This window comes from Pleurodeles waltl, chromosome 8, assembly GCF_031143425.1.
Source record: "Pleurodeles waltl isolate 20211129_DDA chromosome 8, aPleWal1.hap1.20221129, whole genome shotgun sequence".
Classification (NCBI taxonomy): Eukaryota; Metazoa; Chordata; class Amphibia; order Caudata; family Salamandridae; genus Pleurodeles; species Pleurodeles waltl.
The window spans coordinates 424,561,777-424,586,112 of NC_090447.1; the positions used below are offsets into that span (position 1 = coordinate 424,561,777).

The 24,336-nt window shown below is 43.0% G+C and overlaps 1 protein-coding gene across 1 annotated transcript in view; it reads left to right on the forward strand.

Annotated features, from left to right (window-relative positions):
- The window catches only part of LOC138250008 (cohesin subunit SA-2-like), a 434,120-nt gene that overhangs the window by 195,412 nt on the left and 214,372 nt on the right, over positions 1 to 24,336 (forward strand). Inside the window, exons 9-12 of the mRNA XM_069204310.1 lie at positions 9,094 to 9,167; positions 18,280 to 18,403; positions 19,011 to 19,109; positions 20,894 to 20,973. Of these exons, the coding sequence (XP_069060411.1) occupies positions 9,094 to 9,167; positions 18,280 to 18,403; positions 19,011 to 19,109; positions 20,894 to 20,973 (377 nt within the window). The remainder of the gene's footprint in view (positions 1 to 9,093; positions 9,168 to 18,279; positions 18,404 to 19,010; positions 19,110 to 20,893; positions 20,974 to 24,336) is intronic.

Sequence of the window (24,336 nt, forward strand, 5' to 3'; positions counted from 1 at the left end):
AAGATATTGCTATGTTGGGACATTTAATGGACAGATTAGTATGCTGTGGCAACAAAATATTAACAAAAATATATGGCGCAATTAAGAAAAAAACATTGTAGATTGACAGGATTTGGCAAAATTAGGTGTGATGCTTGTTCCAGGTTTTGACAGACCTGTAGTTGTTAATGCATTCATTGCCTTAATAGAAGAAAATGTTGACAAAACACAGATAGATTTTTACATACATTCCCAGAAGTATTGAGTGCGAAAATTGGTACAGTTCACAGGTTTGGACATTTGATTACACTGAAAAAAAGTGTGACACCGTTTGTCTCCAAAGTTAGACCAGTACCTCCTAGTGTGAAACCAGATCTCAACAAACTTCTGCACAAACGTACAGAAAATATGTTTTTGCAAGTACTGACTCTTAGGAATGGGTTTGTCCCGTTGTGATAGTGTGTAAAAAGACAGGAGGCATCAGAATATGTGCAGATTTATAACACTTAACAAGAATATAATTGTAGGCTGTCACTCCTTGCCAAAAATCCAAAATTTGTTGGCTAATATTTGCAATGCAAAATTCTTTTCCTTGTTAGAATTGCGTTCTGCGTACTATCAAATGCCACTCACTGTGGAATCGCAGCACTTAACCACATTTGTTACTCCTTTTGAATCATATAAGTTCTTGCCCTTACCTTTCGCCTTAGAATGCACACTGACTGTATTCCAAAAGTTGCTGGATACCATTTTAACAGAGATTGATGGAGTTAAACCATACCAGTATGACATTTTAATCTTTGCTGAGTGAGTTCAGGAACATAATGGCCCTCATTATAACACTGGCAGTAAAAAACGCCTACCGCCGTGGCGACGGCCGCCAACAGACCGTTGTCGCAGCTACCAGCCATCTGCCATATTATGCCCCTAGCCGGAATTCCGCCAGAAGAATGGCGGAATTCCGGCTGGGGCCATGGCGGCGGATGGTGGTAAGGTGGCGCTGCTGCCAGCAGCAGAGCCACACCAGTAGACCACCGCAGACCGTATGATGACACATGATACAGCCTGGCGGTGTTCTGCTGGTGGATGCTGCTGCTGGCAACAGCGCCCCGTCCCGCCTCCTCCGGAGGACCCCCTGAAATCAGGTAAGTTGGGTGCTCCGACAGGGGAGGGGTTTAGGGGGTGTTGTGTGTGGGGATGTATGTTTGTGTGTGCGTGAATGCGAGTGTGGTGTGTGCTTGTATGTATGTCAGTGTGTTTGGATGTGTGTGTGAATGGATGAATGCATGCGTGGGTGCATGTGGGTATGAGTGTGCGTAGGAGTATGTATGATGGTGCGTGTGGGTGCGTGTATGTTGAGGGTGGGCCTGGAGTGGGAGAAAGGGAAACCTGGGGAGGGGGAGGGGGTCGGGGAAGATCACTATCAGTGACAGGGAAGGTATTCCCTTTCACTGATAGTGCCTACCACCATGGTTTTCTGGCGGTAAGGAAGCCATGAAAACCATGACGGTAGGCGGGGTCATAATCCCGCGGGCGGGCTAGTGACGGCAGCCTGGCTGGAGACTGAAGTCTCCAGCCCAGCGGATGTTACTGCCGTGGTGGACGGAGAACCGCCAATGTCATATTATGGGGAAAAGTACTGCCAGCCTGTTGGCAGTACTTTTCTCCATTATACCGCCGTCCGCCGGGGTTGTAATGAGGGCCAGTGTGATTCTAGAAAAGGTATGACATGTCTTTACATGTCTTCAAAGAGATTGGCATCGCTCATAAACATAAAAAAAATAATTTCCTAGCATAAGAATAGGGCTATTTAGATCATTGTATCACCTCTACGTGGATTAAACAGGTGATAAAAGAAGTTTCACCTCCCTAAGATAAAGACACTTTGAGATCCTTTTTAGGAATGGGTGAATATTATTACAGCTTTATCCAAGAATATGCTCTAAACCTTGCAAAATCTCCTAAACAAATGTGAGAAATTTGACTGGAACGAGTCTGTCAATGATGCTTTTGTAAAAATCAAAGATTTAATTATTGAAGCTCCACCACTGACATCTTTTAAGACTAGTCATAAATACATGCTTACTGTAGATGGCAGTCAAACAGGTTGGGTGCTGTAATTTCACAGTGGATTCATAATAAAGACATGGGATTGCCTTTATCTCTTGCAGGACTACATACAGCACCATCAAGAGGGAGGCATTGGCCTGTTCATGGGCAATTGAAAAATTAAAAACGTTTCTATAGGGCACACACTTTGAGATTTTCACTGATCACAGCCCGCTCACCCATATGCTTAGTGGAAATGAGTCTGGTAAGGCTTCAATCAGCCTTGTCAGATTGTTGACAGGCTTACAGTAATACAATTTCACCATCAATTACAACCCTGGATGGAAGAATGAAAGGGCTGATTGCCTTTCCAGGATGCCAATGAAAGTCCCCTATCAAGATGAAGAACTGAATGATGTTGAATGCTTGGTGTCCTTCGTTGAGAATGTATTGAATTTTACAGGAATCATTTCCTTGGATGAATGGTTTAGTGTGTTATAAAAGGACAAAGTTGTATCACAGTCATAGATTTTGTTACAAAAGGCTGGCCCCAGGAAAGATCTCTGATGTTGCCCCTGAGGCCATTTGCACTGGTGGGGAGTGAATTGTCTATCATGAAAGGGATCTTGATGCGTAACAATGTATGTGTCCCACCTACCTCGCTTTGTCAGAAACTGATCAGTGCTGCCTATGAAGGTCATCTTGAGATAGGTAGTACATGTAATGACCTGAAACAATATTTTTGGTGGTCATTCGTGGACGCTCAAGTATCTAAATGGATTGCCAAATGTGACACATGTTTGATGTCAGGCAAGCACTGGAAGACACACCAAACCTCATTCCATAAAGTACATTTACCAGACAACATCTGGTGCAAGGTAGCATTGGATTTCACAGGGCCATTTGACATGCTAACACCTTCTAAAAAGTTATTCATTTTTGTTGATAGATTACTTGCAAGTGGGACTATTTTGATTTTACATCTGCTCCAACCACCACAGCTGTAATCACGTTTTTAACTCAAAATTTCTGAGATTGAAGGTCCACCAAAAGAGGTAGTAACAGATAGTGGAACACCTTTTACTCTCTTCAATTGAAAAACATTATTGATTCTTTCCACATTAAACATTTGAAGATGGCAATGTGTTCTACAACTTCAACTGGACTAGTTAAGAGAATGAATACATTTCTGATGGAAGGCATCCAGTCATCCCTAGCTATTGGAGTACCTGTGGAAGAATACTTGAGGAATAAATTGTGGTCATACTTAATGGCTCCCCACAATACCACAATGTATTTCTCCTTGTAAGATATGTCCAGAATGGGGAAGGAGTTTAGTTTCAAAACCTTTGAATTGTCAATGCAAAATTTACAAAAATGTCACTGACTGACTCTGCATAAGTTTTATTTGGACAGCAGACATGGTGTAAAAGAAAAAAACTTTCAAGTTGCAGACTGGGTGATGATTAAAAGTCCAACTAGAGTTGAAAAAAAGCTGAATCAATGGTTTCTGCACCAGTAAAAATAGCCAAAGTTTCCAAAGGTTCTGTTTTACTCAACAAGAAAGGATGGTGGAGCTAAGAATGTTTGGTAAAGTTGTCTCCTGAACACACTAGGAGAATAAGCAGATGTAAAGGAACCTTGGACGAGGAAATGTGTAATGCTTCTTTCTGGTTTTCAGAAAATGTTAATACCACTCTATCCACTAATTCAGCTCCTGTTTGTTCCAATTCCCAGGAGTTTGAGTCTGGAAATGGCAATAGTTCACGCATTCTGGGTAGTGCTTCTTCTTCTTGCTTGGGTGCCTCAGATATTGGATAGAGGTTGTTTTAGGGAATGAAAGTAGTACTACTGCTGAACAAACAAACTCAGATCTTCCAGAACAAAGTGGTAGAGACAGTGGTAATATTTCTATGCCTGTGAAATTTAAGGATTTCTACATGCATTATTATTTTAGGTTTTGGATTGCAGATTCATATGCAGGCTATTCTATATTTTTTCTTTTTGTTAAGGGTGAAGGTGATGTAGTGTAATGAATGTAGTCTTATGTTTATTGGATGTAGTCCTACCTTTGTGTTATGTACCTATATGCTTATCTGTTTCACCTCATGTTTTCCTTTCTATTGAATTCCAAGTTCCCCCCTCTTTCTCCTTTGGTTCCAACTCTAACAACTGGTCAGTTGTCGTTGGAGCTCACAGGAGGAAGAGTTGCTAGGCATAGGCTCTTATTTTCAGGAATAAAAGTTACTATCTATCTTACCTGCTTTTGCGTGATCTTCTCATAACAGCTTATCCTATTAATAAAGAATTTGTATTAATGAACTGTTGGACCTAGCATCCTTGGTGTGGTTTCCCCCTGACATTTTGCCTTCAGACCTCCTGTTTTTGCTGACCTCAGTTTTGCTGGCTTTAGGACCCTTTACACCTGCTAACCGGTGATAAAGTGCTTGTGCTCTTGACTTAAAATGTGGTAACATTGGTTTACACCCAAGTGACATATTTCATTTACTTAAAGGTCCATAGTAAAGTGGCACCACATGTGCCTTGGACCTGTAAATTAAATACTTCTACCGAGCCAGCAGCTCTGATAGTGCCACCCACTTAAATAGTCCTTTAAACATGCCTCAGGCCTGCCATTGCAGCCTCATTTTACAGTTTTTAAACTGCCATTTGGACCTGGCAAAGTAAGTCATTTGCCAGGCCCAAACCTTTCTTTTCAATATAGATATGCCACCCCTAGGGTAGGCCCTGGATAGCCCATAGGCAGGGTGCAATGTATTTAAAATATTTGTCATATACGTTCAGGTGTTACATGTCCTTTTAGTGAAAAACTCCAAAAGTCATTTTTTACTACTGCAAGGCCCACCTCTCCCATAGGATAACATTGGAATTACATTATTACATTTTATAAATGTAATTTCTAAATGGGGATGGGTAAACAGTTCATGTTTGGTGTCACTGGAATTGCAGTTTAAAATACTAACTAATGGAGAAGTCAGATTTTAAATTACAGTTTAGAATATGACACTTTTAGAAAGTTGGAATTTTTTTGGCTTAGCCACTTGGTGCCTGCAGCATGTCTCTGGGTCGCATCACTGGGTGTAGTCTATAGTTGGGCTGTGGATATTCCGCTTAGACAGCCACACACAATAGGCAGCTTAGGTGGGACTGGATGGGCCATCACTGGCAGGATTGTAGGGAGGAGTTGGGCCCAGCCCATTTAACCTTCAGTATGCTGTGCCCTGTCTCCACGCAAAGGGCTGCTTACCTCCTGTAGTTAGTCTGGAGCCAGGGCTAGGAAGGCAGGGCACCTGTGCACTTCAGAGGCATGCCTTAAGAAGCTTCACCCCACTTAAAAAACACAAGTGGGTGTAAATATTGGACCTCAAAGATCAACCTTTGAGACATCTGGACATGTGGATACTCTGGCCAAGAAGGAGGACTGCTTTGCTGCTGAAAGAACAGCCATTCTGCAGGACTACTGCTCTGAAGGAACTGCTGCCCTCTCAACTGAGCGATAAGAGAACTGGACCTGCAACTTCACCCTTGAACCCAGGACACCAGAGTGAGTCCAAGGGCCCCTGAACCCAGCTGCAATGAGTTCCTGAACCCCAGGTGGTGCCTTTCAGGTCCTGGACCCTTGGTGTGGCTCAGAGAGCTGAATTTAAGCTTTTGGGCTCCTCTCAGCAGCGATCGGGCCTGTTCACACCGAGACCTTGCCCCATGATTCCACATGGAGATCCAGCAACTGCCTCTTCACACCATAGCATCAACGGTTATTGGAGTACCACCAAAGCGAAGCTCCAGCAATCCGCCCATGGTGCCTGGAGTTCTTCAGGCTATGCTGACAGCCACAGGAGATGCTCTCACTGCTATTCGCGGCCCCCTACATCTCAAACGGTTTCTTGGGACAAATTTGCGAAGGTAAACTTCAGCACGCCTAACCTGGTGACTATAGTCGACCTACGCTTCATCACGGTCCACCGGAAAGTGTGCCTTTGACCCGGTGCAGCACAACCAGATGTCCCTAGCTGGTGCTTTGTGCTTTTTAGTGCTATTTTCAGTAAAATATTTAAAAATTCATAACTCTGGTCTCACTAATTGGAGTTTTGTCATTTTGGTCTTGTTTTCTTTGTTAAGTTGTACTCTATGTGCCTAACTTGGTGCGGGATACTTTTTTGGGGTGATTTTCACTTTATAACCATTTGAATTGTTGCACAAATACTTTACACATTCCTTCTAAGTTAAGCCTGAATGCCCTGTGCCACACTTCCAGAGGGTTGCGCAGAGGTTACTTAGGGGTTGGCTTTTGCTTCCCCCTGACAAGGATTGTGGTTGCTGCTTGACCAGGGCTCACATCCCAGTCAACCAACAACCCAGTTTCTCAGATGAACCATAAATACAAGTTTGAACAGCATGAACATATAGATATAAATCTTACCTAATCTGGAGACAATGCTCTTTCCCAGGTCCTTATGGTGAACTGGCATCCTGTGTGTTTGTGCTGTCCTGAGCGTCAGGCATACCGTTCTCCCCAGGGTTGGAGATTTGAAAGGGCTATTTTTAGTGCAAGTCTTGAAACTGCATTTTTATTCATTATGACTGTTAAAAGAAACCAAGGCAGAACATTGCACTACAAAATGGCATTTGCATGTATTTGTTCTCTGATGAGACAAATATAGGGCTTAGGCTTAAAAATCAGTTCCCACCAATGGTGCAACTAGCATCATTTGAAAAAGTGGCTCCTGGCCCTTGGAATCTCATTTCTAGTGCCAACTGTTTCTTTTCTCCTACTTCCAGTCCTGCAACAGCAGAGACACAGGTTAAGAATTCGACTGGAAAGTAAAGTAATTGGCAAGTGGCACAGAATTTGGACCCCCTATTCCTCAATCACATGAAATCTAATTGGGTTTAAAAGTATAGGCTACATACCTGTGGGTTTCACATTTCACCAACAACCCTACACTACACAGGGAGCAACAATACTGCTTCACCAAGACACATTTAAGGCCAATGTACTGCCTTTCCAAGGGCAGAGGCCAGAGGGATCACGGTATCAGGGATTGTGCCCTACAACACAGCTACATATTGACCAAAAGCAAAACCCAACAATTCAGTAGTCAACCAAACCCTGAGATGGGATTGATAATAAAAAGTCAGATGTGTCGATCACTGTTAGATAATACAAAAATATCAACAATTTGTAAGGTAAGCCTTCACTCATCTAACCATGTGTCATGTTTCATCATTTGGTTTCCTCGCTTACCAGAGATAGTTACACTGATAAGCAGGCTTGCCTGAGTCAGGCAAGCACTTCACAAAAGCTCAAAACTAGAGACAAAAGGATCCCAAAAGCAACAATAAAAAAAACCTCCCCAATATCACAAATCCACAATTTTATGTCTTGGGTACCAGGGAGATTATTCAAAACAAGTGTACAAGTATCTAAAGAGAACTAGTTCTTCGACACCCAGATGGTCCGCACGTTTTTTCCTAGTGGCCCTAAGATATGGTCCAGGGCATTCACCAGGACCTGGACCCCTTACAACCATGGGAGACCCTCCATGCATTATATTCATGCAACAAGCAAACAATGTTACTAATATTTACTGTATGTAATGGTCATCACTTTGTGAAAGCTGAGGGCGCGCCATGGTGTAGCTTACTTCTGGGGACCACCCTTTGACAATTGTGTGACTATAAGGGGGCCTCCCTGCAGTTTCTCGTTGGGCATCATTATCACTGAATTAAGGTCCTTTACAAAGTGACATACCACAATCCCTATCTTAGGGCCACTATGCAGAAACAGTCACCAAAGCCAGCATACATTGAAATATGGGAATCTGAACTTAGTGTGCAAATACCTGAGGAATCTTGGCTTAATATATTGTCTAGCGTAGTTTAATACTTTACATGCATGCAACACAGGGAAAATAGCTATAAAATCCTCTTACAATGGTACCTGACTCCGTCTTTTTTCACTCAACGTCCAGCTCAGCCGATACATGCTGGGGGGTAACAATGGACTAGTTTACTATGTATATTTTGGTAATTGTTAACAATATGTAACAAACAGCTGCACTCTTAAGCCAGACCTAATAATGACAGCCATCTATAGAGACACAGAGAGTAAAAACAAGAATGACAGTGCTAAAAGGCTTTCCCCATAATATGAAGTAGACTTAACTTCATGTTCTTAAGACAGTCTCACTGTTTAGTTTGCCTTTTGTGTTTATTAAGGTAAGGGCTTTATATGTCAAACTCAATGAGTATGTGTTTTTCATTTTCTATGTCAAAAGCTTAGTATTTTTCTTTAAGTACTATCTCTCCTCTACACTTAAAAATGTACTTAAAGTTTTGGGGGTAAAATTAGAGATGTAAAAACACAACACAAGCAACCTCTCATACCTCTGAGACACTGCAGACTCTATTATGATTCAGGCAGAGTGGTATCTCCATAGAAGGCAGTTCCACTGAATCACCTGGTGCAGGCCTGCACCCAGTATTTACCACGTGGTTCCACACACAGGTTCCTCCTCTTGAATACAGGTGTATCCAGTGTGTGGAAAAAGGGCTGGGATGTGAGACCAACATGTGGGGAAAGAGAAAAGTAATTCTGGGGCACGCCTGCCAGTCCACTTTGCAGCCATGAAATTGGCGATTGCATGTGCAGGGGTGGGATTACCTGCTCAAATCAGAGATTTCAACCCCAGTCATTTGAGGATCCCTGCACAGTGCAACCTGGAATAGTGACCGGTGTGGCATTTACTGAAGGCAGGCAAGATGTCTCGGAGAGCTAAATACTTGCAGTTTCCATTTACTATAATCTACAGAATTGCAGCAATGCAATTTTGGCCTCCTAGCTTTTCAGTTTCAGTGAACTGCACAAGATTAAATTGAGTCATAGTACCCCTTATTGTTCACAGCCCTTGGAAGCGGAAGAAGTGCATTAAGAAACACTTTAGAAAAGCAACTGTTGTTGTTGTTGTTGTTATTATTATTATTATGATTATGTCTTTTGCCCCCCAGGTGAGTTCTAATAAACACTCTTGTTATCTTTCTCAGCTTCAACAGAAGCAGCAGGAAATTGAAACTATGATGAGTGCTATATTTAAGGGAACATTTCTACAGCGCTACCGGTAAGGATTATATGTGTTCATTCCTTGGGTTAGAGGCAAATGTTGTGGGTGGGATAGAATCACTTAAAAACTTTGGATGAAAAATATCTGACCTAACAGTTTTTGCCCCAAAATCTCTGTGAGACAGTTGCACCCTCGACATGTCTGGAAAAGTTGACAAATGAGTTCACTGGAGTAGTGAATGATAGGAGACACGCAACTTTGGAGAAAGGGAGGCGAGTGAGGAGGAGGCAGTATATTAAGTGGTAATGTATGTCAATTAATGGAAAAACAAAAACTGAGAATCCACTTTGGAGCAAACCAAGTCTTGGAAAACCAATAAACAGGTAAGTATTTTAAGGAAATACAAATAAATCCACATGTAAAGGAAACACACTGAAGGAAACATGATCTTTAATATAATACAATTAGATCAAAAAATACTTTGAAATAAAAACAATTTTGATAACTAAAGAATATTATTTAACTGTACTTAGAAATTAAGAAGTACATTGAATCTGCAATTGAATGAACATTAACAGTAGGAAAGAGTAGTGTACTCCATATCAGATCCCAGGAAGGTAATAGTGTTTTTCCAAATTTAAAAACATATACCACTTTTTACTACAATTAGAAAACATCCATGGTTTCTCAGTAATGCTTTTCTGTTGAAATTGTTATATATATATATGTTCGATGGCATGTGTAGCTGCAGATACACATGCTGTGCATTATCCTGCCATCTAGTGTTGGGCTCGGAGTTTTACAAGTTGTTTTTCTTCGAAGAAGTCTTTTCGAGTCACGAGACCGAGGGACTCCTCCCTTTCGGCTCCATTGCGCATGGACATCGACTCCATCTTAGATTGTTTTCTTTCCGCCATCGGGTTCGGACGTGTTCCTCTTCGCTCCGTATTTCGGTTCGGAAAAGTTAGTTAGTTATCGGAAAATTTGACGGTATTGTTTGCGCTCGGTACCGGGTTAGTGCTGGCACATCGACACCGAAGAAAGAAGCGCTCCGATGGCCCTTCGGGGCCTCCACTCCTCAGCGGGGCCTGGTCGGCCCGACCGCGTCCATCTTCAAACCTCATGGCCCGGACCCCCTTCTGCTTCTGCCTCAACTGCCACGCAAAGTATCCTTATACAGACCAACACTTGGTCTGTAATCTGTATTTGTCTCCTGAACACAAAGAGGATACTTGCGAGGCCTGTCGGGCACATCGACGTCGAAGAAGATGAGAGATTCTCCATTTGAGATTCGGACTCGGACGAGTCCGAGAGTGAGCAGCTGAAGACGCAGCAAACCGTGAGTAAACCAGCAAAAACTCACTAAAAAATAATGAAGGCTAAGGGGACGCCACCGCCAACAGGCCATGGCGAAAACACGGTGACCAAATATCGGCACCGAAAAAAAGCCTCCCAGCAGCCAAAAACATCCGACTCCGGTCGAGATACCGGCTCCGAACAAACTCGACACCGAGAGTTCGGCACCCCGATAGTCAAGAAGGTTTCCTCAGAGCCGAAAAAGACTGTCGAAAAAACTTCGGTGCCGAAACATGCGGCCTCGGAGCCGAAAACAGGCTCCTATACAGAAGAACAATGCCTTTCAACTCAATTACAAAGGCACAGATTTGAACAAGAACTGGGCATGGGAGAGCCAGACCATACCCAGAGGAGGTTGCATATACAAAAAGACACGGGGAGAATCCAAACTCTTCCTCCAATAAAGATGAAGCGCAAGCTCGCATTCCAAGAAACTGAAATGCAGCCAAAAGCGAAAGTGGCTAAAGAAAAGACACCACCACGGTTGTCGCCACAGCAATTGCCACCACATTTGCCACATCTGTCCCCGGTAGCAACACCCCCAATGATGCAGTCACCGACACACACGGGGATGACCCAAGATGACCCGGATGCATGGGATTTGTATGATGCACCGGTCTCAGACAATAGTCCTGATTGCTACCCGGCAAGGCCGTCACCACCTGAGGACAGCACTGCATACATGCAAGTGGTTTCAAGGGCAGCTACATTCCATAATGTAGCAATGCATGCAGAGCCCATAGAGGATGACTTTTTGTTCAACACCCTGTCATCTACCCGCAGCCAATACCAAAGCTTGCCAATGCTGTCAGGCATGTTAAAACATGCCAAACAAGTGTTTCAGGACCAAGTAAAAGGCAGAGCCATCACGCCTAGGGTGGAGAAGAAATATAAACCTCCCCCAACTGACCCTGTATATATCACACAACAATTAACTCCTGATTCGGTGGTAGTGGGAGCAGCCCGGAAAAGGGCAAACTCCCAAACATCAGGAGACGCACCACCGCCCAACAAGGAAAGTCGGAAATTCGATGCAGCAGGCAAGAGGGTGGCAGCACAGGCAGCCAATCAATGGCGGATTGCCAATTCTCAAACTCTACTGGCTCGATACAACAGGGCACATTGGGATGAAATGCAACATCTCATTCAACACCTTCCCAAAGAGTTCCAGAAACGTGCCCAACAGGTTGTTGAGGAGGGCCAAACTATCTCTAACAACCAAATACGGTCGGCTATCGACTCAGCAGACACGGCGGCAAGGACAGTGAATACGGCAGTAACCATTCGTAGACACGCATGGTTACGGACCTCCGGATTTAAGCCAGAAATCCAGCAGGCTGTGCTGAATATGCCTTTCAACGAACAACAATTGTTTGGGCCGGAGGTGGATACGGAAATAGAAAAACTGAAAAAAGATACAGACAAGGCCAAAGCCATGGGCGCGCTCTATTCCCACAGAGCAGAGGCACTTTTAGGAAGCCGCACTTTAGAGGGGGGTTTCGTGCCCAAACCATTATCCAACATGGTTATTGCATAGAATTCCTACGATTGCCACCAGATGTGCCTCCAAGACCACACAATATGTCCAAACAACACTTAGACCTCTTACAACTAGAAGTCCAAGCATTGTTACAAAAAGAAGCAATAGAACTAGTACCCAACCATCAAAAAGGAACAGGTGTCTACTCCCTGTATTTTCTAATTCCAAAAAAGGACAAAACACTGAGACCCATATTAGACCTCAGAACACTGAATCTTTACATAAAATCAGATCATTTTCACATGGTGACACTTCAAGACGTGATTCCCTTGCTCAAACAACATGACTACATGTCAACATTAGATCTCAAGGATGCTTATTTCCACATACCCTTCCATCCTTCGCACAGGAAATACTTAAGGTTTGTAATCCAAGGCGTGCATTACCAATTCAAAGTGTTACCATTCGGGATAACAACAGCCCCAAGGGTATTCACAAAATGCCTTGCAGTAGTAGCCGCTCACATCAGGAGACAGCACATGCACGTATTCCCTTACTTGGACGATTGGTTAATAAAAACCAGTACTCAGCAACAGTGTCTTCTACACACACAATACGTCATAGAAACCCTACACAAACTAGGGTTCTCTCTAAACTACCAAAAATCACATCTACAACCGTGCCAAATACAACAATATTTAGGAGCAACAATCGACACACAAAAAGGGATTGCCACTCCAAGTCCACAAAGGGTACAAGCCTTCCAAAATATAATATTAAACATGTACCCAAACCAGCACTATCAAATGAGGTTTGTAATGAAACTTCTAGGCATGATGTCTTCATGCATAGCCGTTGTCCCAAACGCAAGACTACACATGCGGCCCTTACAACAGTGCGTGCCTAGCAACACAATGGACACAAGCACAGGGTCAACTTCAAGATCTAGTGTTGATAGACTGCCAGACACACTTCTCGCTTCAATGGTGGAATCCTATAAATTTAAACCAAGGGCGGCCATTCCAAGACCCAGTGCCTCAATACGTGATCACAACAGATGCTTCCATGATGGGGTGGGGAGCACACCTCAACCAGCACAGTATACAGGGACAATGGGACGTTCACCAAAAGCAACTGCATATAAATCATTTAGAACTGTTAGCAGTGTTTCTAGCATTGAAAGCATTTCAACCACTAATAGCCCACAAACACATTCTTGTCAAAACAGACAACATGACAACAATGTATTACCTAAACAAACAAGGAGGGACACACTCATCACAACTGTGTCTCTTAGCACAAAAGATTTGGCATTGGGCGATTCACAATCACATTCGCCTAATAGCACAGTACATCCCAGGGATTAAAAACCAGTTGGCCGACAATCTCAGTCGAGATCACCAACAAACACACAAATGGGAAATTCATCCCCAGATACTACAAACTTACTTTCTACGCTGGGGAACACCAGAAATAGACCTATTCGCAACAAAAGAAAACGCAAAATGCCAAAACTTCGCGTCCAGGTATCCACACCCTCAGTCCAAGGGCAATGCGTTATGTATCAGTTGGTCAGGGATATTTGCTTACGCTTTCCCCCTCTCCCACTCCTTCCTTATCTGGTAAACAAATTGAGTCAAAACAAACTCAAACGAATACTAATTGCACCAACCTGGGCCCGTCAACCATGGTATACAACACTATTGGACATGTCAGTAGTACCTCATATCAAACTACCAAACAAACCAGATCTGTTAGCACAACACAAACAACAGATCAGACACCCGAATCCAGCATCGCTCAATCTAGCAATCTGGCTCCTGAAGTCTTAGAATTTGGACATTTAGACCTTACACAAGAATGTATGGAGGTCATTAAACAAGGTAGAAAACCTACTACAAGACATTGTTACACCAACAAATGGAAAAGATTTGTTTATTAGTGCCATAATAATCAAATTCAACCACTACATGCTTCCGCAAAAAACATTGTAAGCTACTTATTACACTTACAAAAATCTAAACTAGCAATTTCTTCTATTAAAATACATCTCACAGCAATATCTGCCTATCTGCAGATTACACATTCAACATCACTTTTTAGAATCCCAGTCATCAAAGCATTTATGGAGGGTTTAAAAAGAATCATACCCCCGAGAACACCACCAGTCCCCTCGTGGAACCTCAATATTGTATTAACACGACTCATGGGTCCACCATTTGAACCCATGCACTCCTGTGAGATGCAATACTTAACCTGGAAAGTAGCCTTCCTAATAGCTATCACATCTCTTAGAAGAGTAAGTGAAATACAAGCATTTACTATACAAGAACCGTTTATGCAAATACATAAACATAAAGTGGTTCTCCGTACAAATCCCAAATTGTTACCAAAAGTTATATCACCGTTCCACCTAAACCAAACAGTGGAACTCCCAGTCTTTTTTCCACAACCAGACTCAGTAGCCGAAAGAGCCTTACATACGTTAGACATTAAAAGAGCACTAATGTATTACATTGATAGAACAAAACAGTTTCGCAAAACAAAACAATTGTTTGTAGCCTTCCAAAAACCTCATGCAGGAAATCCAATATCCAAACAAGGCATTGCCAGATGGATAGTGAAATGTATTCAGACCTGCTATATTAAAGCAAAAAGGGATCTACCTATTACGCCAAAGGCGCACTCCACTAGGAAAAAAGGCGCCACAATGCCCTTTCTAGGAAATATACCTATGACAGAAATCTGTAAGGCAGCCACATGGTCTACGCCTCATACATTCACAAAACATTACTGTGTAGATGTGTTAACAACACAACAAGCCACAGTAGGACAGGCTGTATTACGAACATTATTTCAGACAACTTCAACTCCTACTGGCTAAGCCACCGCTATTGGGGAGATAACTGCTTACTAGTCTATGCACAGCATGTGTATCTGCAGCTACACATGCCATCGAGCGGAAAATGTCACTTACCCAGTGTACATTTGTTCGTGGCATGGGACGCTGCAGATTCACATGCGCCCTCCCGCCTCCCCGGGAGCCTGTAGCCGTTTAAGTTGAATAAAACCTGTAAATTTGTAAATTTTGTAAATACTTACTAGTTTTATACACATTATGTACATACATACTTACTCCATTGCATGGGCACCTTTACTATATACACAACTCCTACCTCACCCTCTGCGGAGAAAACAATCTAAGATGGAGTCGACGCCCATGCGCAATGGAGCCGAAAGGGAGGAGTCCCTCGGTCTCGTGACTCGAAAAGACTTCTTCGAAGAAAAACAACTTGTAACACTCCGAGCCCAACACTAGATGGCAGGATAATGCACAGCATGTGAATCTGCAGCGTCCCATTCCACGAACAGATGTACACTGGGTAAGTGACATTTTTATGTATATATATATGTTTACAGATAGATAGATAAATAGATCGATAGCTTAGGTGAAATGGTTTCTCTAGCAATGGTATTCCACAAAATAGTACGTACAACAATACAATTGAACCAATCATATAAAATTGCAGATTGCTCAGTCTATGATGTTGGAATGGAGAGACTGACAAATCTCTTAAATGATATTAAAAAGGAGTGTAGGGATTCAAATCAAGGAGAAATTCATGGTAATTTGTTTCCACTTTGTAGCAGTTTCAAGTCCTTGTATTTAAAAAAAGTAAGATGTTTCCTTGGGTTAGATACCCCAGATCATCCCACTGCACGAATAGGCCTCAGTTATGTGTACCTTGTTATTTTGCGATCCATGAACAAACTGCTCTTTGTACAGGGATTACAGTTACATTAGGTACAGCTTTTTCTGAACCTAGGATTTACTGGGTGCTATAAAACACGCTACGTGGTGTTTTCCCTGTTAAATTTCAGCAGGTCAACCTGCCTAATTTTAACAGGTGACAAAAGCTAGGTAAATGCTGGGAAGGTTGATTTTAGTGCTGAAAGCACCACAATCTGCATGTAATTACCCTTTGTTAGGCGCAGATGTGTAATAAGTGCTTTGTATTGCACCCAATAAATTCTGATTGCCATTGAATTGGAAAACATTGAGCGCAATAATTAGCACACCATCCACTGGGGCACCTGTAATCAAGGCATATATGTTAGAGCAGGGGTCTTCAACATTTTCTGTAATAAGTACTACTTATGTTTAATGAAAGTCATACTGAGCTACTATTATTATTTGTATTGTAATGCTGACTAGATCAGAAAAGGTTACATTAGTGCCACTGTAAGCAAGATTACCAGCAGTGGTCTCCTCAGTGCATCAGGCATGGTTGCCAGAAGCAATGTAAAAAGGGGTTTATCAATGTGGTAGAATGCCTGCATATGTGCAATAAATAACAGCCAAAACTGCAATCCCCTGGCACCAAGGTAATAATGTTAGTACTACGCTTCCCCAGAACCTCATGATTTATCGCTTAAAATATCAGCTTTGAATATATTCCAGAAATTCAACTATTTTTTGCAAACATTAGCTTATTAGTTATGAAAATGCACACATTTGGGTCTCAGATATATACTTTTCAATTTTGGTATACATACAATAATTCAACCAAGCAAAGCTTCCAGTGCAGTGGGTGGGGCTGAACAGAGCAGAACTATTTGCAGATAACTGGAGAGCTACCAGTAGCTCACGAACTACATGTTGGAAAAGCCTTTGTAAGATGTTTAATTTTATGGTGCTAAAAACACAAAAGGTATGAGGTTCACTTATATTGAGGAGCTGCTGACGGGGGTTTCGCCTGGGGCTCCTTGAACTCACTCTATGAGATGTTATGTTGGGTGCTGTGGGGGGTTGTGGTGTAATTGGGGGTGGGGGTCCTTTATGGACTAGGTGGTCTCACACACTTTATAGTGTCATGCTTCATCATATGACCACCTAGCCCCACCCAGGTAGGACAGTCCCACCTGGGTGGACTCACCCAACCTAACAACTCATAGAGTGAGTTCAAGGAGCCCCAGGCGAAACCCCCTGTCAGCAGCTCCTCAATTTAAGTGAACCCCATACTCTTTGTGTTTTTGGTTCTAGTTATAGGGAGAAAGTATGGGTTGGTTCCTTCTGTTTTGTTTTACTTATTCTCTCCCTGACTCTCTGTATGTGTTCTGATAATTTTATGGTGCTGTCTTGCTCACAAACCGCAGTGTAAATCAGCTCCCACATTACGTTTGATGTTATTGACTGTTGCCTGAACCGAAAAGTGTACGCTTTGAGGACCTCAGTGGGGAGGTTCTAGATATTAAGAATAACTTGAGGCACTATTCAGTTTTTTTAAAGCTATATCTTCCCCGGTGGAAGGGATAACAAATGCAGTGGATAAGCTGAGGAGGAGAACATTTTTCTTTCTAGTTTTGGTTTTAACAGTACTTTCTCTCATTAAGACCAGAACTGTTGAACTGGTTTATAAATGGAGCCGGTGTGGTCTGTCAGCTGTTCAAACGAACACACACTGTGCTGTGTGCCTGCTCTGCATGGCTCTGCTGGAACACTAAAGAGTGTAGGGAGCTCAAGCATCTGCTGGAGACCCTTTCTTCTAGACCCTACAGCGCCAGCTGTCTTCTCTGTGTGCAGCGAGCATCAGTCACAGGCACCATCACAAAACTACAGCTGCATAGCTAAAAGTCCACAAGTCCGCTGCAAGTGAGCATTTACAGCATTACATCTTCACAACGCTACAGCTCTACATCTACATCAGCTCTGCAGTTGCACAGCTCTGAAACAGTGTAACTTTCCTTCCTCAACACAGCTGTGTCTTTATAGCTTTACAGTTATGCAGCTGTCACTTGCTATACTGTTATCGTTTTAGACGCAGATGTAGAGACTGCCCTAATAAGCTTTGACTTAACTCAATATTTTTTTTGTTATTTATTTGAAAATATTTGTGAGTTTATTTTATAATGTACTTTGCAAAAACAAATTCTGAGAAACTAAAACAACTATCCTGCACAGACGTCATCCAGATCAGGCAATCACATGGTTACATATACATTGCATTACATTTAGTTGTACCCCACGTGTGCAGGATTTCAGTCATGGCTAATCCTGACTATAAGATCCCATCTCCTTGCAGGGAGGGGTGGCTGTTATTGGGTGGATCCGTTAGTTTAGTCCCCATTTCCACTCACTCAACCAAGTCCTTCGTTAGTTTCTTATTCCTTCACGACTTTGTCATGTGTTGTTCATCTGCCAGAGCACATTCAACCAAGTCTTTTTCACTACGTGCCACCCTGGGGGAGTCTGGGAGAATTTGATAATTTATGAGTCATAATTGCTACTTGATTGCCTCTGTTTGATGGGAGTTTCTAATTCTGTTTTTCCAGTGATGTTGTCCCGGAGATCAGGGCTCTATGCATTGAAGAAATAAGCATTTGGATGAAAATGCATCCCCATACTTTCTTAAACGATAGTTACCTGAAATACATAGGATGGATGTTACATGACAAGGTGCGATTTCATGCTTTCTTTTCCTGGATGCCGATGGCTGCTATGATGCAACATTCTGGACTGTTGTTATGTTTATTATGATATGTTATGTCTGTTAAATGCAAGGTCTATCAAAGTTTTCTAGTGTTCTAGGAATCTCACTGTGCAAGATGTATATGCTACCTGAGCTATATCATGATGTATAAGGTGACAAGCTAGCTATTAAAACATTTCCTGAATTTGAACAGTATAAGCTCGGAGTGTTGGGATGGGTGTTTAAGACATATTGGCCGCTCGCGGGAAGCCTCTACCACTAACTCAGGCACTTCTCGCTACAGTAGTGTTCAGGAGAGAAAGATTACCTCCCCTCCCCCACTCTCTTTCTCTCTTTGTTGCCTGTTTACTGCAACTAATATCGCAAAGCTGGGGACATTGACAGAAGCACCAGGAGCCCTGGGTCTTCAAAACCAGCTTTCAAGGGCTGCAGACCACCGCTGGTGGTGTTTGATCTTCTGCCCAATTAAAGGTTTCTTGCTAGGGTCAGCTATACCGTAAACCATCATTTGATCAACATATGTGTCAGTTCATTTTTGTGTATTTGATGTCTTCCTTATGTTTAATATTGCAGCATCCTGAAGTGAGGTTGAAAAGCCTTCTTGGACTACAGCGTCTTTATGACAAAAAGGAGCTTGTGTCAACAATGGACCTTTTCACTAGTCGATTCAAGGTATTTTTGTATTTATTTGCTATAATTTGAATGTGATTATCAATACTAAATACTTATATTAAATCCATAAAATGCAACAACCCAGTGTAGGGTTTTGACTAACCAAATACTTTTAGAAAACCATAGCTTGATCAAAGGTGGAATATATTATTACTTGTGCACTTAGAGTCCTAAACAATGTGGTGCAACTAGTGTATGTTCATCAACAAAACCATTGCTTTCTCATTGAGTCTTATGAGTATGAGTCTAGAAGTGGTTGTGGTGGGGTGGAAATAGAGGATTTTGTATTATATTTCTTATCATTCACGAAACTTAGGTCATCATTATGACCTGGGTGGTAAATCCCGCCTACCGCCATGGTGACGGCCTCCAAAAGCCTGTCGCTGTGGCTACCTACCGCCCGCCATATTATGACCGTAGAAGGAATTCTGCCAGAAGGCTGGCAGAATTCCGGCTACGGTCATGGCGGGGTGCGCCGGTAACGTGGCGCTGCTGCCAGCAGCAGCACCATGGCAGTAGAACGCCACGGACCGTATCATGACACATGATGCGGCCTGGCAGTGTTCTGCTGGCGGATGCTGCTGCTGGCAGCAGCGCCACGTCCCGTCTCCTGCCGGAGGACCCCCTGCAATCAAGTAAGTCGGGTTCTCTGACAGGGGTGGGGGGTGTTTGTGTGTGTGTGGGGGGTGTGTGTGACTGTTTTTGTATGGGTGCATGCTGGTGTGAGGTGCGTAGAATGCGTGTGCAGGAATGTGTGTGTGTATGTGTATGTTGTGACGTGTGAATGCGTGTGTGCTTGTATGTATGTTAGTGTGTGTTGCTGTGTGTGTGTATGAATGTATGCATGCGTGGGTGAATGTGGGTATGCATGTGTGTATGAGTGTGTATGTCTGTGCGTGTAGGTGTGTGTATGTGGGGGGTCGGGAGTGGGAGGGTGGGTGAGAGCTCTGGGAGGAGGAGGGAGGCGTTCAAGAGCCCTATCAGTGCCAGGGAAGGAGTTCCCTGGCACTGATAGTGCATACCGCCATGGTTTTCGTGGTGGTAAGATTACCACGAAAACCATGGTGGTAGGCTGGGTCATAATCCCGATGGTGGGATTGTGATGGCCGCCTGGCTGGAGACCAAAGTCTCCAGCCCTGTGGCTGTTACCGTCCTGGGGGACGGAGTGGTACATTAACGGTTTGGCTTGTGCCAAACTGCCAATGTCATATTTTGGGGAAAGGTACTGCCTATTGGCAGTACCTCTCGCCAAAATAACGCCTTCCGCCAGGGTCGTAACGAGGGCCTAAAAGTCATATCCCCTCCCAACCTGACTCTTCTACACTATAACAGTGTCTCAGTTGTGGCTGGAGACTGTAGTTTATCACTTCCACTGCAACTTCTAAATGTGTTTTCTTGCAGTTGCATATGAACTAAACCCCTTTATAAGTTGTAGGGAGAGTAAAGGGACAAGGATTTGCCAGTAGATTTTTTGTATCTTTAACTGCAACACAAGAAACGTAGTGGTCAATTCCGCCTTTTTAGAAATCTGCCTTTGGAGTAAATTCTGGCACAGATTTCACTCTAAAGATGAACTTTAAAAAAGTATGTCTTTCATCCGTTTTGTTTTTCGCTGGAGAATGTTGTCTGGCACTGTTGATTACATTAAATCTGTTCTGTTTGGTAATGGTATATTTATGAGCTATCAAATAGTTATGTTTCAATGTGAGTTAAGCAGCAGTAAAGGTTAAGAAGGAAATCCCTCAACACATCTGTACAAATATATTTTGTTTTACTTACTATAGGATCGAATTGTATCCATGACACTTGACCGTGATCATGAAGTCTCCGTCCAAGCAATGAGGCTTCTAATGTACATGGCGCAGTAAGTACTTTTCAAAATTGTTTTTTTTATTATACACTGTTTTGAGGAGAGAGCTATTCAAGCAGACCAGTTTGCTTAAATTTTATTGGTTATCAAAGCTGGTAACTGAAAATAAGAGTCCAGTAATGTAATCTTGGTAAATAAATAAATCTTCACTGTGTTTAGAATTGGATTGAATGCAGGTATATGACATGTAATCAAAACATACTGCTAACTGCAGAACTGTTACTTCATTTGAATGTTTTGCAGAATGTGGTATTATTAAATTTTTACATACATTGATTCGACCTGGAACTATAAAGACCACAGCACATAGCAGCAAGAGCGTGCCTAATCTTAAAAAAAGATGAACTCAACACTGGGCTTGGATCTGCTCACTTGGCTGCCAGCAAAATATGTAATAACATTCAAAGCCCAATGCACAGTACAGACAGCATTTTGGCATAAGGTCCCTAACTAACTTAAATTGTACAGCAGAACTACCATTCTAGAAAGGCTCTAAAAATAAGGCTGTTTTTCGATCAGGCACTCCTCCATTAGTGATAAAGACTCCACTAAGGGACCTGACTGTACTGTGACAAAATCTGCATTTGGTATGTATTCATACAGCAATCAAAAACTTGTTGGTATCGGGCTCCCTGACTCACACGAATGTTAGTATTATTTATCTTCAGTGTACTTTTCAACAGCTAGATCTTAATGATGTCGGTCAGTAAATGAAGATAAAGTTTAATCAGGATGTGTGAAAGTAGCAGGCCAAAAAGGACCCCAAAAAAGTAATATTTGAAGAAGCTATAAAAAGAGGAAGTGATGTGGTTTATTTCTGTAATCCAGAGAAAAGGGCATCCTGGTGTTTACACTGCTCGTTACTACAATTGTATGATTCTGTTAGTTAGAATTGCAAGGTTGATTGTGTCAAAGACTGTTATGTAAACTGTGTCTTCTCAGGAATAAAAGAATAACTCCCACTTTTACATTAAAGAGAACCAACCAACCAAGTTACATTCTTAGCTCTATATACTATCCAATTTAAGCATCTTGCCCCTGTTTGGTGCGCTCTGCTAAATCTCTAGGATTTACCATCTACCCAAAAATAATAATGGAAAATACATATCAAACAGTCTAAAACTGCCTCTTTCCTGTTTTTTCTGCCCACCTTTCATTCTCCTTCCATTATCTAAAGACGCTCAAACCCAGTATCACACCAATGTTGAAATCTCTTGTTCTGTCCCAGCTGGATGGAGACAATGCACCGCTTGCACCTCTACCCTAAAGCCTGCTTGACTTATCTCAAAGCCGTTTTACACTTCGCTGCTCGTCTGGTCAAAAGAGCAAGCCAATCAGACAGCATTTCACCCATTCTAGGAAACCTTCATTGGCTGCTACTCGAGATCAGAATTGACTTCAGAATAGCTTTTTTCATGCACAAAATCGAAAGCTTTCAAACAAGCTTTCACCTGTCAAGCTGCCAACAATTGGAACAGCCTCCTTGAAGACTTGGCTGCAGTTTAAACTTCTCACCCTTCCATAAAATTCTAAAAACTCAGCTTTTCTAACTTGACTTGATCAGATAATTAATGGACCCCTTACTTGTTACTGCTTACAGCGTCCACAGGTCTTCTGGGTGCATCTGTGTCCTTTTTCCAAGTAGCTCTTTATTATTTGTTAGTTGTTTTGTTTGGTCATTGATAGATGTGTACATTATGTCAGTATTATAATACTAGTCTTCAACATAGCCGTCTGTACATTGGAAGGCCTACCACAATAGTTTGGCCAGTAGTCATCCAGATGCGTGCATTACAAGTCAATATCAATCAACCTGTGGTAAATGATCGATAAGGGCCAGGCAGTACTATCAATCAGTGGAGATGGTAAAGGAGACCCCAAGTGGAAGGGGAGAAGGACTGAATGGTGTCCAGAAAATGTAGTCCACGTCCACAAGAAAGAGCTATATTTATGCAAATATAACCACAGAAAAGAGGAAAGAAAAGAAGGTTGCATGTGTGATTGAGAGCGTCCCACGGACAGTCAGGCTCCGCAGGCCCAGGGAGGAGAGGGGAAAAGGACAGCCACCAATTTATGTGATGCACTTGGGTCCAGGAAAGGGGAGGAGGACCTCTGAGGGGGAATAAAGTAATTCACGCCATTGTGGATGAGTGTTTCTGGGTGGGAGGACTCCCCTCTCTTCCATAGAGGCCGCTTATCTGTTTTGGCTGACAGCTCAACTAGATATGTGTCCCAGGCATCTGTTGCTGGCTCCATCCCATGTGTCATTGGTAGTGAATTCCATACTGCTATATCAGCAGACGCCCACTTAAGTGGGTCCTTAAGCCAGAGTGAGAACAGCAGCACCACTGTAGACTTCCAAGTCATGGCTATTCTGCACTTCAGGAGGACGAATGCCAGATCCATGAATCGAACAACATACTTGTTCTTACTGGTTCGGGCTGTTAATCCCAGTAAATAGTGAAGCAGATCACACTGTTAGGGCATCCCTTCACCTCAGACCACAGCTGGACAGCCTCTCCCGAGTAGCAAGCAATCACTGGGCAGTCCCAGACCATGTGGTAGAAATTGGCCTCTAGAAAGTGGCAGCGGGGACAGCCCGGGGAGACACCTGGAAAAATGTGGTGAAGTCGCGCCGGGCTCAGGTATGTCTGGTGGACATAATTAAGTAGCGTGTATTTCAGGTGGGAATTTTGGGAGACCCCACACTTGTTTCAGTGCCTGGCTCCTATGTGTGTCCATTGCAAAGATGCTATTGTTGCCTCGACTGCTCTATCACTTCTCTGCCCTGCCCATGTCCCTCTCCCAGTGCTTTTTTAAAGACCTGAATTTGTTCCTAACTACCTTGGTCTGGGGTTCTGGTAGAAAGAGAGTGGCATTACTGAAGTTGCTTGCTCCCCAGGAAAAAGTGAACCAGGTGCACCACACTGTGAATTGTACTGTGTTACTGCACAGTTACAGTGTCCCAAGCTGTGGCCTGGAGCGAGCCCCACGCCAGAGCAGGCCTACATTGTCCGAGACCTGGGCAGGCAAGATATCCTCATTTGGCTTATGTCCTAAAACCTAACTCCCCATGCCCCACCCCCTCCCTAAAACATATACCCAATCCCCCCAACTTAACCTGAAAAAAAACCCCTATGCTGTAACATATCTCGCCGGCCCCTCTTTAAAACAGAACCCCCAGACCCAATACCCTTCCCCCCAAAGCACCAAAACCACCCTGCCCTAAAACCTAAGACCCCACCCCTCCCTAAAACAGTATCCCCCATCCCAATACCCACCCAGCGCGAAAACCACACCCCGGCCCTAAAACCTAACCCCCCCCACCAACTGCCCACTCCCTAAAACAGTCCCCCA